We start from the raw sequence: 17924 nt of genomic DNA, 5'->3' as shown, positions 1-17924 counted from the left end.
TAAAATTTGAAATCTTCAATAATATTTTCCTTTTTTTGAGATTTTTTTAAAGGGTTAGACAACAAATCAAATGACCTAGTAATTGTTGAATAAAAATAAAATAAAATAAAAAGGCCTAGTAATTAAACATCCTACTTCAAAGCTTTCAATCCATTAGTAAAGTGTTCAAATCTTGATTTGTGAAAGCAAAAGGAAAACTAAAGTGAATGAAAGAAAAAAAAATTAAAAAATATAACTTTTTCCCTCCTAACATTTCCATTTCCTTCCTAATTTGTCCACCTCACTAAATCTTTTTTAAATTTAAAAGTACAACCTAAAAATGAGATTTAAAAAATGCTAAAAGCCTCATTTGATATAACTTATAAATTAATTTTTATGATAATATATTCTTAAACTATTAGCTTAAAAAGAATAAAATAAGTTATAAATATGTTTAGTATAACTTTTAAAAATATGTGAAAAAAACCAACTTGTTTTATCAAAAAAAATTATTGTCACACCCTTTTAATTATGCAAACATTCAAAATACCTTAAAAGTATTTTTACACAAATAATTATGACAAAATAGAGCCATACTTATTTAAAGTTTCAAATAAGTTACAAAAAATAACAAATTGATAAAAAAAAAAAATCTTTGATTGGTGAAATAAGCTAAAAATATCAAATAAATTATATTTTAAAATTGAAACCAAAGACTTTTAATTAATATTTTTAATAAATAAACCAAATAAATTAATTTAAAAGGCCATTTTCAACGGTTCACCAGATTCATCACCAAATTTAAATTTGATAAAAAAATAATAGCTTTTATCTCTTCAACGGTTTCAACAAAATTATATCAAATTGAGAACGGACCAAAACTTTCACCAATGGAGGAGCTAGAGCGGATTTCACCATTTTATTATGCGTTTACGTTGGAAGTGGGTCCCACCCAACAGTCGGCCGGATGTTCGGCTGGTTGTCCGGTTTATACAGAAAATGTAGAGCAGCAACCATGGTTTGGCATTCGAATTAGCTTGAAAAGTTGGTTGCTTTTGTGGCACCAAAAAAAAAATCAATGTCCTTCATGACCTATCCATCTATCGCGACATATGTAATTATGTGTTACAATAGAACCACCTATTTTTTTTTATCGATCAGTTGATTGCAGAATTTGAATCATACTAGCATTATTTATCTCATGAACACCCAAAAGTTTGATCATTTTTTTATCATTAGACTCATCATCAGAGGATAAGGAAGAAGAAGATAACGAAAACGAAAAGAACAAGTAAAAATTTGAAATACTCATTATGCTCTGCTTTGTTGGTTGTAGATATAATGTACCTCTTTTTTGGTATATGGTACATGGCTTTTGTGGCTATTTTAGCCACAGAAGACAAAACAGACTATTTTAGCTATAACAAATAAATCATCACATCCAACTCATAATTATTACACTATTCTCTTGTAAAAAAAGTCAAAAAAAGCCAAAAATCCATTCTCAAATTAAGTTTTTTAGCCCAGGTTAAAATAGGCAAAAAATCAACCCACTTTCCAAACGGGGGCTTAATGTGTTTATATCAATTTTTTGAAGGAAATTATTATTGGAGGAAAAAAAATAAAAAAATATTTATTTGAGAAAAAAAGAAATGAGAAACGAATTAGGAAACAAAAATTGATTAACAAACTCATTTTTTTTTTACTCACACTTAATAAAAAAATTGATAACCGTTGAAGATGTGTTAAGGGTTGGTTTGGAAAGTGGGTTAGCTTTTTAATTTTTTGGCTTTTTTGGATATTTTAGCCTGGACTAAAAAGTTTGGTTTGGAAACGACTTTTTGACTTTTTGATTTTTTTGATTTTTTTTGTGAGAAAAGAGTGTAATAATTATAGGTTGAATGTGATGTTTTACTTGTTATGACTAAAATAACCCATTTTACCTTTTATGGTTAAAATAGTCCCAAAAAAAAAAAAAAAAAAAAATCCACAAAATCACTTCCCAAACTGTAACTAAGTAACTCTAACATGAGAAAAAGACAAATTTAAGAACCAACAACTACTCTACTTTTAAATCTGTATACGGTGGGACCCATTCAACGTACTTTTGTCGGATGCGTGACCAGCAAAGTATATTCCAGACTATAGTTTCCGAAAATTAACACCTCAAGTAATTACCATCGCAATTAATTCTAGGGGGGCATTTTAGGCCCGTATGGGAACGTGCTCTTTTTTTCCTTTTTTTTTTTTTTCTGTAATTTTCTGTTTGGTTAAAATATAATATATGAAAAAAAATAATATGTTTAGAATGATTTTTTGATTTTTTAATAAAAGATATATAAAAATTGGAGATAAAATTAAATCTTTGATTTTTTGGTATAGGTTTTTGGCTTTTTAGTTTTTTAAGGTTTGGTTTAGGAAATAGGTTGACTTTTTAGTTTTTTTTGACTATTTTAGCCTGGGGGATAAAAAGCCTGATTTGAAAAAGATTTTTGATTTTTTTGACTTTTTTGTGAGAGAAATAATGTAATGATTATGAGTTAGATGTAATATTTTGTCTTAGTGAGCTAAAAAATCTATTTTATTTTTTCTAGCTATTTTAGCCTCAAACCTACCCAAACCCACTTCCCAAACAATGCAGTGGCTTTTTGACTTTTAGGTTAAAAAGTGATGTTGCCAAACAAGGCTTGGCCATTTTAAGAGCTTAACGTTGTGTTTGATTTGGAGATTTGGGAAGAAGTTTTGAAAGAAAAAGAGAAAAGGTAGGTGAAATATGAATAAAATATATTTATATTTCACATAATTTCACACAAATTTTTTCTTTTCATTTTCAAATCTCTTCCCAAATCCTTTAACCAAACACAGTGTAAAGGGAAATTTTTAATTCAATGTATATTTTAAAAAACAATTATGAAGCAATATTACGTCCACCGAATTTTTGTTGACTCGAATTGTCCAAATTTGTGCATATCAGTTATCTGGTTGATCATTCGGAAACTAGGGTGACAATTGCAGTTAAGAAGGGTGACAACCATGCTAGCAAGGGTTGCATTGGTCGTCTAAGCAGTCATCTGTTCAATCTTCCAACTTACAAAATTCGAACGATTCAGACAAGTTCAAATTCGGAGGATAAATCGTTTTTAATAATTATAAATCACAAACTTATTTTATAAATAGGGCGAATTATACTAACAATCCATTTAGTTTGAGACTCGTATCACTTTAATCCATAACTTTTTAATTGTGACACATTTGATCATGAATTTTGAATTTTTTTCAAATAAGAACAAATGAAAATACCATTGCTCAATTTCAAGGGCAAAATTGTCAATTTTATAAAATATAAACTAATTTGACAAAAATAAATGTTAAAAAAATATTTTTAAATTTTTAAAAATTATTTATACCCACCAAAGATAAAACTATGTAAAATTGATAAATCTTTTATACATGTTAGGTTTTTATTCTTAACAATCTCGTTTGAGAAAACTCATTTTAGTTGATATTTTGTTCAACTTTTATTTCAGTGAGGTTATGAGTTTTTAGATGCGAATCTAACCCGAATTATGCCTTGCAGAGGTGTTTCAAAAGTTAATTTTTAATGGTTTCCACTTCACTTACTATGTCGGGGATCGAGCTGAGAAGTTAATTCTTGTAGTCGAAGTTATTTGTGCGTTCGAGCGGAGAATCTTTTGTTCCAGAAGTTTGACTCGCCTGCAAAAGTATTAGGAGTTATTTTTTCCCGCTCGAGTGGTCTTTCATGCGCTCGAGCGGAGATCGCGGATCAGTTTCTATAAATATGTGGTTTCATCCGTTTTTAGGATTACAGCTTTCAGATCTTGTTATTGGGTATTAGGGTTTTTATCTGAAATTTTTTTGCTTGTTTCCTTTGATATATGTGAGAGTTTAATCATGAATTGAGTGGATTATATCAAATGGTTTGTTTAGTTTGTTTTACAATACAAAAGAAAGAGTTGTTCTTCGGTGAATCTCGTGAAATTTGGGCACGAAGTTTTGGTGGATTTTGTAGTAGCTCATCTTCGTGGAATTGACATCAACATTGTGGATTTAACGTTGGGCAAGACAATTCCGATGTGAAGACCATGGTGGAAACGGTATATAGGGATCAGTTCAATTCGGACGTGGATTCATTAGGTAATTGAGAGTACACTTGTATAATTCCTTTTGTCTTCTTAGTGGATTGTTTTGTAGCTTTTGCTTGTGTTTTTTTTTATCACAATTGAAGGCGCTCAAATTGTGATTTTTTCACGTAAAATCGTTGTGTCGATTTATCTTTGATTGGTTGATTGGGATTGCTATTTACTGATTAAAATTGATACATAATCACAAATCAATATTTAGCGGATTCTAGATTTTTTATCACTTATTTATTTATTTACCAAATTAATTTTTATTACGTGTTTAAATGATGTTCATATAATTGGTGATTGTTAAGCTTTTAATGTATAATTGATATATTTAATATATGAAATATTTTCAATTTTGGATTTTTTTAATTTAATAAATTGGTTTAATAATAATATCAAAATTGTTGTCACACTTGACTTTTGAAAAAATAGAAACTAATTTAATGGAAAAAAAATAATATATTACATGATCATCATCCAAAAGCATAATACAAATTAATTTGGTAAAAAAAAAGTATAAAAAATTTATCAATTTTACATAATTTTATTTTTGGTGAGTATAAATAATTTAAAAATTCAAAAATATTTTTTTGACATTTATTTTTATCAAATTAGTTTATATTTTATCAAATTAAAGACTTTGTCCTGAAAATTGGGCAACAGTATGTTCAATTGTTCTTATTTAAAATATGATTCAAAATTTAAAATCAAACGTGTCATAATTAAAAATTGAATGACCAAAATGACATGAACCTCAAACTATAGAGATTTTTAGCTCATATAAATATTACTCGGTAGGATAAATTTCACTTTAACCTTTATTGGTTGAACTCGTGTTGATTATTCCATTTCATTTGAAAATAATCACATAAGTCTCTTATGATTTATGAACGGAAATATACTATTAAATCAGTTAACTATTTAATAATTATATAAAAAAAAAACTAAAATGCCTTTACATAGAAATAACTTAAATGTGTAAATTATAAGTATTTTTGCCATTTATTTGAAAAATAAAATACATTGAGTTCGTTTGAAAAGTGAGCTGACTTTTTAACTTTTAATTTTTTTACTATTTTAGCCTAAAATTAAAAAGTCACATTTAGAAAGAATTTGACTTTTTTTATAAAAAAGAGAATGTAATATTTTGTCTTATTAAACTAAATTTTTTTTTTTTTTTGACCATTTTAATTACTCCCTCCGTCCCATAATATTAGTCCCTTATTCCATTTTTTATTGTCCCAAAATATTAGTCCATCTTCAAAAATCAAGTACAAAAATAATATAAATTTTCCATTTTGCCCTTCTTTTAAATTCATAAATAATATAAAAAGTACAATTATGACATTGATATTCTCAAAAAAGTGTACTATCAAAGGGTAATTTTGAAAAACCAACTTTTTAAAAGTACAATAATTGTACTACCAAAAAAAGTTGAATTTCCCAAGACCATTATTTTGGGACGGAAGAAGTAAAAAAAAAAAAAAACCGGAACTCTCCCCTTCCCAAAGGGGCCCCTATAAACCCCTATAATTTATTTCATGAGTAATGTATCCTTTTAAAATCTAAAAATGAACGTACAACACTCTTATAATCGTGAAGTTCACCAGAATATTTAACAAAACAGTTATTTTCAAATGAGATACGCAAGTAATCCACACACACGCACGGGAAAAAGCACATTACAATTAAAATCAACAGAACAAAACCGGTTTGGTCTTCAAGCAGAAAATGATTGAAAGCAAACAAAGTGTTCTGGAAATAATTGAAACATTATTATGAAAGTTATTCACATCATTGCCAAAATGACTATAAAGCCCCCACATAATTAATAATAATGATAATTCCAACACTGCCATCACCACATTTGTAATTGATTAATTTAATAAAATATAATAATAATAATAATAATAAATAAAATAGCCTCTACCGTCATACCCTGTGCTGATCCCCACCCTTAATTTCTATGTAATCAACGACAAAGAGAATGACAACACAACAAAAAAAATCTTTTTTTTTTTTTTTTTTTGTCTGTCCCGCAAAAATAAAAAGTAGGAAAAAAAGAGCGGTGGTGACGGGTTTTATCTACGGCTGCGATTGCTGTTGCTGTACATCCGATGCAGACGAACGTAGCCGCTTGTTGTCCGGCTCGGCTTGATTAGATTCCAAGCCGACTTTTACCTCTGAACGTGTGTCGCAGCTTCGACACCCCGCCGCTTCGATCACGCCAGCTGGGCTCAGTGGCGGCTCCGATGTTTGACACGTGTCAATCAGGTACTCCACCATCAGTTGATGACAGCTTCTCACCATTTCCTGTTCCCAAGAAAATAAAAAGAAAAAGAAATTAGCACCACTTTTTTCAATGCTTCGAATTTCTCACCAAATACTTCATATTTGCAAAACGACCCCAACAAATTCAGAAATTTACATTTCAGACCACAAATAATCATATACATTACACACAGCAACGCAAATTACTCTGTTGGCTCTCTCGTAAAACGTCTCCGGTAAACCGGCACCGTCGCCTGCGGCGGAGATCACGGCGGCGGCTGCAATTGTCGAAGGACGAAACCCCAAGAAATCGACTACTGCAAAAAAAAAAAAAAGAGCACAACTCAATTAAACATTATTTGATTTATGATTGAAAATCGAACAATGAGAGATTTCGATTTTTGGATTTTGGGTGTGAATTACCGCGAATGGTGTTGAGAATGAGATCGGAAGAAGTTGAGAGAACGCTGGGAATGGAGAGGGAAGGAGGGAGGTTGGAGACGAAGTATTCGAGGTAATCGAAGGGAGTGACTGATCGGAGCCTCCAGTTGAGATTGGCCATGACCCAGAGCTCCATTCTCTGAATTGTTTTGGGTTCGAATACGAACTTGGGTTCGAACACTTGGAGGTCTAGGAGGAGAGGAACGTAGGGTTCCTCCATTTTCGCCGCCAGAGAAAGACACGCCACCGATAGCAGCTGCAATGGCCACCCATTTGCCTCCTGCTATCAAACAATCACCATTTCAGACTATATATAGATATTTATACATATGTATATGTTTATATGGGTATTAACCGTACCGGAAGGGAATGAGAAGAGAGGAGGCGATCGAAATAGTTGACGGTGAGATACGCCGTTACTGGTCTGAAGCGATAGTGTGCATGTACCTGAATTCAATAACGCCAACATAATACACAACATGTATTCACATATATATATATATATAGAGAGAGAGAGAGAGAGAGTTGTGTGTTGATATAGATATATATATATATATATATATATATGGGTATACTCTGAGGATCCAGTTGATGGAGTCTTGGCGGGCGGCGAGGTCGATGGAGCGGTGGCGACAGCGGCGGAGGTAGTCGGAGTGGGGGATGTGATGGGGCTCGGACTCGATGAGTCTAACGATGATACTTTCATCGGGCGGTGGAGAGTGGCCGGAAGGTTGGGGATCGGATATCCCGGTATCAAGGTCGCAGGCGTTCTCGGGGCAGTACAAGCTAGAGGCGGAGTGGTCGGGTGACTGAGACATTGCGGTGGTTGGAAATGGTGGTGGTGCTTAACGGCGGTGTTACGGCGGCGACGGCATTGGTAGAACCGGGAATCGGGTGTGGCGGGGAGGAGGTGGTGGGATTGGCGGAGAAGAAAAAACACATGGCCGGTTATGGGTTGGGCGAAGACATGTTTTAGCTCTCTCTCTCTCTCTCTCTGTTTCGCTCTGCGTCTGTCCCTGGAGTATCTTTTCTGCTCCAGTGAAGTGAGAGAGGATAAATTATTCATTGCCCCAGGAGCATTGCTCCATCTTATTTATATTTGAACAAGTGTCCGTGGTCTCCTCCAAATGAGACGAAGAGATCCACTGTTTCCACTAATAATAGCTTAGGTGGGAGCACCACCTAGATTTGCCCCTGGAGCAATGAATAATTTCTCGGTGAGAGAGTGTGTGTTCAGAAAACAGTGTGAGAGAGAGAGAGAGAGAGAGGAGAGACGTGGAGGGTGGTAGTAGGGTGTGATTGAAATCCGGGGGTGGAGGTGGGGAATGGGAACGGTGCTGAGCTGTCTGTCGCGATCCACCTGATCATCACTCACTCTCTCTTCTCTCTTATCTCTGTGTGATTGATTTTTGATGTTTCGCTAACTTCGGCTTTCGTGATGGACTAGTCTTGTATAAGATTGGAGATTTTAGTAATTTAAAGTTTAGAAATAAATGCCACTACAATTAGATGAAATTAAACCGTAGCCACGTTAGTTTTAAAAAAATTGGATAAAATTATAACTACAAATATTGTGTGATGGAATTATTAATATAAATATATTATATTTGAGATATATAATAAAGAGTATTCACTTTGATTTTTTTTAAAATATTTTTTAGAAAATTTTACTTTCTTATTTTTCATATTTTTTTTACTTTTATTGATTTTTTTTAATATTTTAAGTAATTTTTAAAATTTTTAGACACACCTAACTAAATACACTTAAAAAGTATAATTTTTGTGAAAAATCTTTACAAAATTCACTAAATACTAAAAATATATAATAAAAAATAAAAATTCAGTACATTTTTCATATTTTTATGTATTTATTAATTTTTTTTAAATATTTTTTTATGAATATTTTACTTTTTATACACATCTAAGTAAGATGCATTTAAAAAAGTAAAAAAAAAATGCTTAAGATTTTAAAAGTAATCATTACAAAAAAACAAAACAAAAAACATGAAAAATAAAAAACTTAATTCAGAAAATTAGATTTATTTTTTAAGTGTAATGATGTGATAATCAATTAGAATTTTAAGATAACATTCTTTTTCATATCTTCCTTAATCATTAACCAATCATATCATTTACACATTATTAAGGCCTATTTTGACAATTAGGTTAAGGATGAATTATATTAATAGTCCCTATAGTTTGGCGTTTGTGTCACTTTAGTCCTGACTTTTTAATTGTGACACATTTGATCCTGAATTTTGAATCTTGTTTCAAATAAGGATAATTGAAGATATCATTAGATTTTTCAAGGTTAAAATTGTCAATTTGATAAAATATAAACTAATTTGATAAAAATAAATGTTAAAAAATATTTTTGAATTTTTAAAAATTATTTCTACCCACTAAAAATAAAATTATGTAAAATTGATAAATCTTTTAGATATTTATTTATTTTTTTAACTAAATTAATTTTTATTGTGTGTTTGGATGATGATCATGTAAAATTAATTTTTAAAAATTAATCATGTAATTTTTATTAATTTTGATCAATTTTACATAATTTTATCTTTAATAGATAGAAATAATTTTTAAAAAATTAAAGAAAAAATCTGACATTTATTTTTGTCAAATTAGTTCATATTTTATTAAATTGACGATTTTGCTCTTCAAATTAAACAATGATATCTTCAATTGTCCTTATTTGGAACAAGATTCAAAATTCAGGATTAAATGTGTCACAATTACAAAGTCAGGAATTAAAGTGACACAAGTCCCAAATTACAGGGACTGTTAGTGTAATTTGCCATTAGGTTAAAAAGCCAACTTTTTAATTTTTTTAATTCATGTCACTTCTCTATTTTTTTTTTTTTTTTTTGTGTGTACATTTTTGAATTTTTTTTTTAAAAAAATTAACTTTTAACCTACTTCTCAAAAAATGCTTATGTCTAGAAAATAAGTTTAGAATGTGGGCTTGCATATGCTTAGAAAATAAGTTTAGAATAAGTTTATAAAAATTAACTTTTTATTATATACTCCATCCGTTCCAAAATATTAGTCCCTTATTTTATTTTTCATTGTCTCAAAACATTAATCCTTTTTGAAAAATTAAGGACTAAAATAATATTAATTTTCTTATTTTTCTATTCTTTTAAATTAATTAACATTTATAATTTTGAAGTGTAATAATTGTACTACCAAAGAATAGGTTTGAAAAATTAATATTTTTGAAACTAAAAAAATTAGATTTCTGAAAAATTATTAATATTTTAAGATGGAGAGAATAAATTATTTTTGTTTATAAACTGGTAATATTAGTGATGAAGCAGATGCATAAGTAATTTAGCAATTTTTTAAATAATTAGATTAGTAAAAGGTGAAAAACAAGTCAAATTGAAAGTGATAGCCATATTGTTGTGACGAGTTTGAAATTATCTCAAATTTGATAATCTAATTTTAAATCAAAATCATCGCCATTCCCAGCGGATCGGTGATGATGCATGATGAATTTTAGTCAAATTCTTTTGGCCATGAAGTTAGTAATTTTGCCATTTTAAGACAATTTTGTTTTATCAATAATTTTATCTTTGGAGTTCATTTTTAGCTTGTTTATTTTGATGCATTTCTAATATTCAAATTTTGCCTTGATAAGTGTAGCATTACGGATAAAAAAACAATAATGATGTACTTATCACATTTCTATACCATGTTATGTATATCATTTTACTTATCAACACAACATTGGATTAACATGTCTCACTAATAGTATATATCTTTAATACAATCCTAACAATTAGATTATTTATTATTTATTTATAAAACCCAATAAATTACAATATCAATTACAACATATAGCCTCTGTTTGGTTTTTTGGCTTTTTAATTTTTTTGACTATTTTAGCCTGGATTAAAAAGTTTGGTTTGGGAAGGGCTTTTTTGCTTTTTGACTTTTTTTGTGAGAGAAGAATGTAATGATTATGGGTTGGATGTGATATTTTGTTTTTTGTGGCTAAAATATCCTATTTTATCTTTTGTGACTAAAATAGCCAAAAAAATCCCGTTTAGCTCTTGCCAAACGGAGCCATAATCAATACAAATAAACTCCTAGCAATTAGATTGACAGATCATAACATGACCATCTAATGTGTCAATCTATCATCTTAGCTTATCTGTGCCTGTCTATTTTTGTTTAATTAAACTTATATTTTTTCCTATAAATTAATGTTACTAGTTAAGAATTAAAATTTTATAAATATATGTCATATCATTTTTTTTTTAAAACAAAAATTCTATATAAAAGAATTTGTTAGGATAACATTTTCTCATGATCTATCATGGAATTTGCATGTTGAGATAACTTTCCTTTTTTTTTTTGGAAAAAAAAAAAGAAGAAGATATGTGCAGATGTGGTGCGGTGGTTGATTGTGAGTCAATTATGATTTCCCAATTCCCTTTACTTAATGATATAATAAAGTAATCGATTTTTTTCCCCCTCACATGACAATGAATGGGCCTAGATGTGGGAAATAGCCACAAAGTTTCTATGAAAAATCTGTATAGAATGATGTGGAAATTGAATATTATCATTTTAAATCAAAGACCCTTCAAATTAATCTTTGTTTTAAGAATGTCACTATTATGTATGAATTTTCTGGTAGAATAGCATTTTTCTTATATATATATATATATATATATGGAGAGTTAAACATTGCATCAAACCCCAACAAGTGGGCAGTGCTTACTCTTCAATCGGGCTTTGGGCGAGCTTTCGCATCCCAACTATGTGAAGAAGTTTGAAGCCCAGTGAAGAAATTCAGCCCACATCTAGGCCCATTTAGCCTTTAAGTTGGAACCTAATTTGACAAGCCATCCTTTGAGATTTTCTTCTCTTCTTCTGAAACTTGGATTTATTTAATAATAATAATAATATGAGGATAAGCTACATTTATTATTTTTGTTTAATTGGACTAGAAAATAATAAGGGTGTTTTAAAAAAACAATGGAATGGATAAACCGAATTAATTTGGTTCAAATTGTTTGGTTTGGTCCGATTCAAATTTTGGTTTTGAAAACAGTTGAATTGTTCAAATCAATCTAGTTCCCAATTTTAAAATTTTGAACCGAACTAAACCGTTATGTATTTATTTATTATTTTAAAATACATTTTATAAAACTTTGATTAGGATTTTGAATCGAAATAAGGATATAAAAGTTACTAGTGTGATTTGAACAGCTAGTCATGATTGTAAAGTTTAAAAACTCTAATCAACATAACTAGTTAATAATTGCTAGTTTATTTAATATTATAAATTATATATCATATTTTTTATTATATGAAATTCACCCAACCTAATCAAATTGATTTCTATGATTCAATTCTCATCTAGTTACATAGGTGCATATGTAAAAATTACTAAATTATTAATTACATTTGACTAATGGAATTCACCCATATATGCGTTGTTTTATAACTATTAGACAGTGATACGATACAACCATGTATCAAGTGATGTGTATTGATATTGTATTGAATTTTTACTTGCATAATAGAAAATAAATTAGATTTACTTAAATTTTTTTTTATTGAATCTTCATAATATTCTCTTATTTTAATATATACTTTAAACCATTAAATCATACTCCTGAAAAAATTAACATCATTCAATAGTGAATAATGCATTGACGACAAAATAAAATAATAACAAAAAAAAAAAAAAATGAAAACGATTTGAGGAGACTTTTATGTTCAATTTAAAGGTTAAAGACTTGGAATATGTGTGTAGAAAAAACAAAAAGAGAAATGTTAGGGATTATGAAATTTTTTTTATAAAAATGATTATGAAAAATTTGTGATCCTTAAATTACCTTGATTAGTATATGGTGTTTTATTCTGAGTGTAATTCAAAGGTCATAAGCTCATTTTCATAAAAGATTTTTTATTATACCTATCATTGCTGAAACAAAAAATGGTGTCATTGACCAAGCGATAGTGACCGAACTAAGAATTGGAAATTTACAACTGGCCCTCTGAAATTATCGAAACAAACGAATTTCCATTATATTTTTTCCCTTTATCTATGTCCATCAGTGCCAACTGTTGAGTTGGTTAATTTCACTTCTATGTTCTAAATAATTGGAATCAGTGTGTTTGGTTTTAATTTTTTAAATTCAATTTTTTATATTTTTAGTTAATAATTTTAAAATTTTAAACAATTTTGTTATTTTTTAAGATACACCTTACTTAAATGTATCTAAATAGTAAAATATTTGTGAAAACATGTTTTAAAAAATTAATAAATATACAAAATATAAAAAATGTACTGAATTTTTTATTTTTTATATTTTTCATATTTAGTGAATTTTTTGAATATTTTTTCACAAATGTTATATTTTTAAAGTGTATTTATATTAAGTGTGTCTAAAAGTAAAAATAAAAAATGCTTAAAATATTAACAGATTCATTGAAAATAAAAAATACAAAAAATACAAAGTTAAAATTTTATGAAAATCAAAACCAAACAAGCTGATAATATATTTCAAAATTATTAATTTTATTTACTTAGTTATTAAAATTTCTAATTTTAATTAACATTATTCAATTGAACCAAGCAACACCATAGTGTGATAATCTCATTTTACTTCAATAACCTATAATGTTACATGTATTCATTTTTGACGCACCAAAAGATAATTATGGCATTGTTTGGAAAGTTGACTATTTTAATTGGCTATTTTAACTTAACTAAAATAGTTGTATTTGAAAAGTTGATTGTCTTTTTTTTATAGTTGATTTGATAATTGTGAGAGAAAAAGTAAAATGATTATGAATTGACTATAACATTTTGTCTAATTAACTATTTTACTTTATTTTATCTTTTAATAAATTATTTTAACCAGATTTATTCCCAAACAGCCCCTATGAAAGAGTCTCAAATCGTATTATTAACATATTTTTTTGTTCCTATCATTTAAACATAAGTTTACGTGATAATCTCCATTTCACAATCTTATACGAGTTAGGCTTATTTTGGCAACATAGTTTTTAGTCATTTTTTTTGGTTAGTAGTAAAAGTTAAAAGTTGGCTTTTTTGGCTTTTTTTTCATTTGGGAAGTTGGTTTTTAGCTAACGGTGAAATTACAATTTTACCCCTCATGGGCCAAAATGTGTTACATAGGTGAAGTTGTAAATATTTTAAATAAATGGGGGTAGTTTAGTCATTTTATTATGATTTGACATCATAAACAAATATTAATCAAAAAAGTCAAAAGCCACTTTTTACCAACTTCCCAAATCATTTGTCTAAAAAAGCCAAAAACTTGATTAAGGCCAAGTTTGGGGACTTTAAAAAAAGTCAAAAAGCCAAAAAGTTACTCAAAAAGTTAAAAAGTTAACACTATTCACCAAAAGTCAACAATTACGGCTGCACAATTCCCAATTCAAATTTTTCCCTACAAATCAATTTTTACAATTTTTTATTACACATTTTTCAATAAAAAGTCAAAAAGTTAACCCAAACATCCATATTTTCAATCTCAATTTTTTAATTTAAAAAGACAAAAAGTACACTTTTTTAGTCTTCACAAACTTGACCTAAAAGTCAAAAAATCACTTTTTACCAAAAATAATATTCCCAAAATAAGCCTTAGTACGTTTTTCGTACACGAGAGAGAAGTGAATTTTTCCGACACGAGAGAAAAGTGAAGGGTGAGTTCACAACGTTCTAAAAATTATATATTTTTTTCATATGAAATCATGAGAATGAAGACAATCCCTTGAACAATTTACTGTGTATTAATGATTAGTATCTAAGATTCGGTATGCAATTAATTAACAAAAAATACAATAAATTACATGCCTGTTTTCAAGATTAAAAAAAAATATATAATAAATCTTATAAATTTGATATAATTATACCAATATTTTTAATAAAATCAAATAACAAGAATGAATACAAATTCTCTTGGTAAAATATATATTATAATATAAAATAAATGATATATAATATTTTTTTAATAAAACAACTACCGGAAAATTGATGAAAATAGCAAAATGTTATATTATCAATCTCTTGATTTCAGAGTTCAGTATAAAAGATATGTAAATATTTAATCATAGTTGCCTAATTGAATCTTGGGCGAATTATATTAATGACCTCTATAGTTTGGGTCTTGTGTCATTTTTATCTCTGATTTTTCAATTGTGATACATTTGACCTTAAATTTTGAATATTGTTTCAAATGAGGACAATTAAAAATACTATTGCTCAATTTCAAAGGCAAAGTGTTCAATTTGATAAAATATAAACTCATTTGATAAAAATAAATGTCAAAAATAATATTTTTGAATTTTTAAAAAATAATTTTTACCCACTAATGATAAAATTATATAAAATTGATAATTTTTGTATACATTTATTTATTTATTTATTATTAAATTAACGTTAGGAAACCAATTATATTAGGAAGTCTACTTCTTTTTAATTACTATTTAGGAAGTCTAATTATATTAGGAAGCCTACTTCTTTTCAATTACTAATTAGGAAGTCTAATTATATTAGGAAGTCTATGTTATTTTTCTTATATAAAGAAGCTTATTATAATGGTTTGGAGGAGAAAAAATAATATTAAGAGTTTAGGTGACTAATCCCCAATTCAAAGGATTGTTGGTGGTTGATCCCCAATCAAAGGATCAAATTTAGGGTCTAGAACTCGATCATCTGGTATCAAAGCCATCGATCTTGGAGCTTCCATCTCTTCCTACTTCGCCATTCATCATCATCAACATGACTGTTAAGGAACTTGAAGAACAAGTTGCTGCTCTTATTACTAGGATGGACATGATGTCTACCAATATGCAAGAGTTCATACGTAATAGACAAACTAATGTGAAGCTTGCCTTCCCCAACCTGGCATCAATCTTAATCCACCTATACAACGAGACGACAACGATCGGCGTGTTGGTCCAAATTTTCAAGGTTGAACTCTCCGAATTGATTTTCCAAAATTCAACGGTACTGATTCTAAATGGTGGTTATTTCAGGCTGAACAATATTAAGAACTTAATAGTGTTTTAGATGCACAGATGGTTCCTTTGGCTACAGTGCACCTTTAAGATGATGCTATTTCTTGGTATCGCTAGATTAAACAGTCCCTTGGGGTTTTGACTTGCCAGCAATTTTCTCGAGCCATATGCATCCGTTTTGGTTCTTGACAACACATTGATCCTTGTAGTTTATTAACCAAACTGTCTCAGATTGGCACTATTCATGAATTTATTACGGAGTTTGAGCGACTTGCTAATATGGTTTCAAGTTTGCTTGAGTCGCATCAAATTGATGTTTTTCTTTCTGGATTTCGTGCTGACATAAGGGTTGGTGTTCGTTTGCTTTGTCCAATGAGTCTAACTAAGACCTTTGAACTAGCACTTGGTCAAGAGGATGCAATTATAGCAACCATCGCACATAATATGACCAAGACTATTTCTTGTCCATCTTCTTCACGGCCTTCTAACATATCTTATGTACCTAAGCCTGTTAACGAATTAACATCCTTGCCTATTGGTGTTAAACGATTGTCATGGATTGAACAGAAGGAACGACGTGAGAAGGGTCTTGGTTTTAATTGCGATGAGATTTATAAGCCTGGTTATCGATGCCAAAAGCTATAATTATCTCTCTTGGAAGGTGAACTGGTAGTCGAAGTTGAGAATTTTGAATCTGAAACTGTAGTTGGTGGTGTCCCACAACCCCCAACTTCTACAATTTCCTTACATGCTCTTATGAGGTCAACTTGACCTGTCACATGTTGACTTAGCAGAACAATCAAGCTGTCACACGTTGGCTCATTCAGCAGAAGGGTCATTTTGTTAATGAAGCTATTTGGGAAGACCATGCTCTTTTTTGTGCTCATTAACCCGATTTTCCAACTTGAGTACAAGTTGTGATTCTAGGGCGGTCGAATGTTAGGAAACCAATTATATTAGGAAGTCTACTTCTTTTTAATTACTATCTAGGAAGTCTAATTATATCAAAAAGTCTAATTTTGTATTGAATTTTTGCTTACATAATAGAATATAAATTGGATTTACTTAAATAAAATTTATTGAATCTTCATAATATTCTCTTATTTTAATATATACTTTAAACCATTAAATCATACTCCTGAAAAAATTAACATAATTCAATAGTGAATAATGCATTGACGACAAAATAAAATAATTTTAAAAAAACAAAAATGAAAACGATTGGAGGAGACTTTTATGTTCAATTTAAAAGTTAAAGACTTGGAATATGTGTGTAGAAAAAACAAAAAATGGTGTCATTGACCAAGCGATAGGGACTGAATTAAGAATTGGAAATTTACAACTGGCCCTCTGAAATTATCGAAACAAACGAATTTCCATTATATTTTTTCCCTTTATCTATGCCCATCAGTACCAACTGTTGAGTTGGTTAATTTCACTTCTATGCTCTAAATAATGAATTTGGATCATCGGCCGCCCTACCCGGCAGCCCTACCCGACAGTCCCCCAAAACGACGTTTTTTTGGGGTTTTTTTTTTTTTTTTTTTTTTTTTCTTTCTTCTTCTTCGTTCTTGATCCAAAACCAGAGGGGAAAACCAGAGGGGAGGGGAGGGGAGGGGAGGGGAGAAGAGGGAGGAGGGAGGGGGAGGTCCGATCGTCGCCGTCGTAGCTCGTCGCCTCACGCCGGCCGTCGCAGCATAGCTCGTCGCCTCACCCCGGCTGTCGCAGCACCGCAGCACCGCCGTCTCCTCCGCCTCCGCCTCCTCCTCCTCCTCCTCCTCCTCCTCCTCCTCCCCCACTGGTTATGGCCCCCTCCAGTCCGGCCCACCGGCGGCTCTTCTTCCCCTCCCCCTCTCTCTCCTTCCCCTCCCCTCCCCTCCCCTCCCCTCCCCTCCCCTCTGGTTCTGTCGAGCTCGACGAGGAAGAAGAAAAAAAATCAAAACACCCCCAAAACGACGTCGTTTTGGGGGGCTGCCGAAACGGCTGCCGAAAACGGCAGCCGAGGATCCTTGCTCCTAAATAATTGCAATCAATGTGTTTAATTTTAGTTTTTTAAATTTAATTTTT

The 17924-nt window shown here is 30.1% G+C and overlaps 1 protein-coding gene across 10 annotated transcripts; it reads right to left on the bottom strand.

Annotated features, from left to right (window-relative positions):
* Positions 1-5878: 5878 nt before the first annotated feature.
* On the bottom strand, positions 5879-8261 carry LOC145804789 (cyclin-D1-1-like). Of its 10 annotated transcripts, none has more exons than XM_082899923.1 (5): positions 7415-8261; positions 7200-7286; positions 6822-7119; positions 6606-6715; positions 5879-6440 (listed from the first exon to the last, which is right to left on the bottom strand). In XM_082899923.1, the coding sequence occupies exons 1-5, from the start codon at positions 7655-7657 to the stop codon at positions 6213-6215; spliced, it is 966 nt and encodes a 321-aa protein (XP_082756049.1). In that variant the 5' UTR covers positions 7658-8261; the 3' UTR covers positions 5879-6212. The 10 variants fall into 10 exon arrangements, with proteins under 10 accessions (XP_082756049.1, XP_082756051.1, XP_082756048.1 ...); XM_082899925.1 differs by having other exon boundaries at positions 6606-6712; positions 7415-8201; XM_082899922.1 differs by having other exon boundaries at positions 6822-7122; positions 7415-8075.
* Between the last annotated feature and the right edge of the window lie 9663 nt (positions 8262-17924).

The sequence above is a fragment of the Camellia sinensis genome, chromosome 12, assembly GCF_055761805.1.
Source record: "Camellia sinensis isolate YWXY chromosome 12, ASM5576180v1, whole genome shotgun sequence".
Classification (NCBI taxonomy): Eukaryota; Viridiplantae; Streptophyta; class Magnoliopsida; order Ericales; family Theaceae; genus Camellia; species Camellia sinensis.
This window is presented reverse-complemented; position numbering and strand designations above follow the sequence as displayed.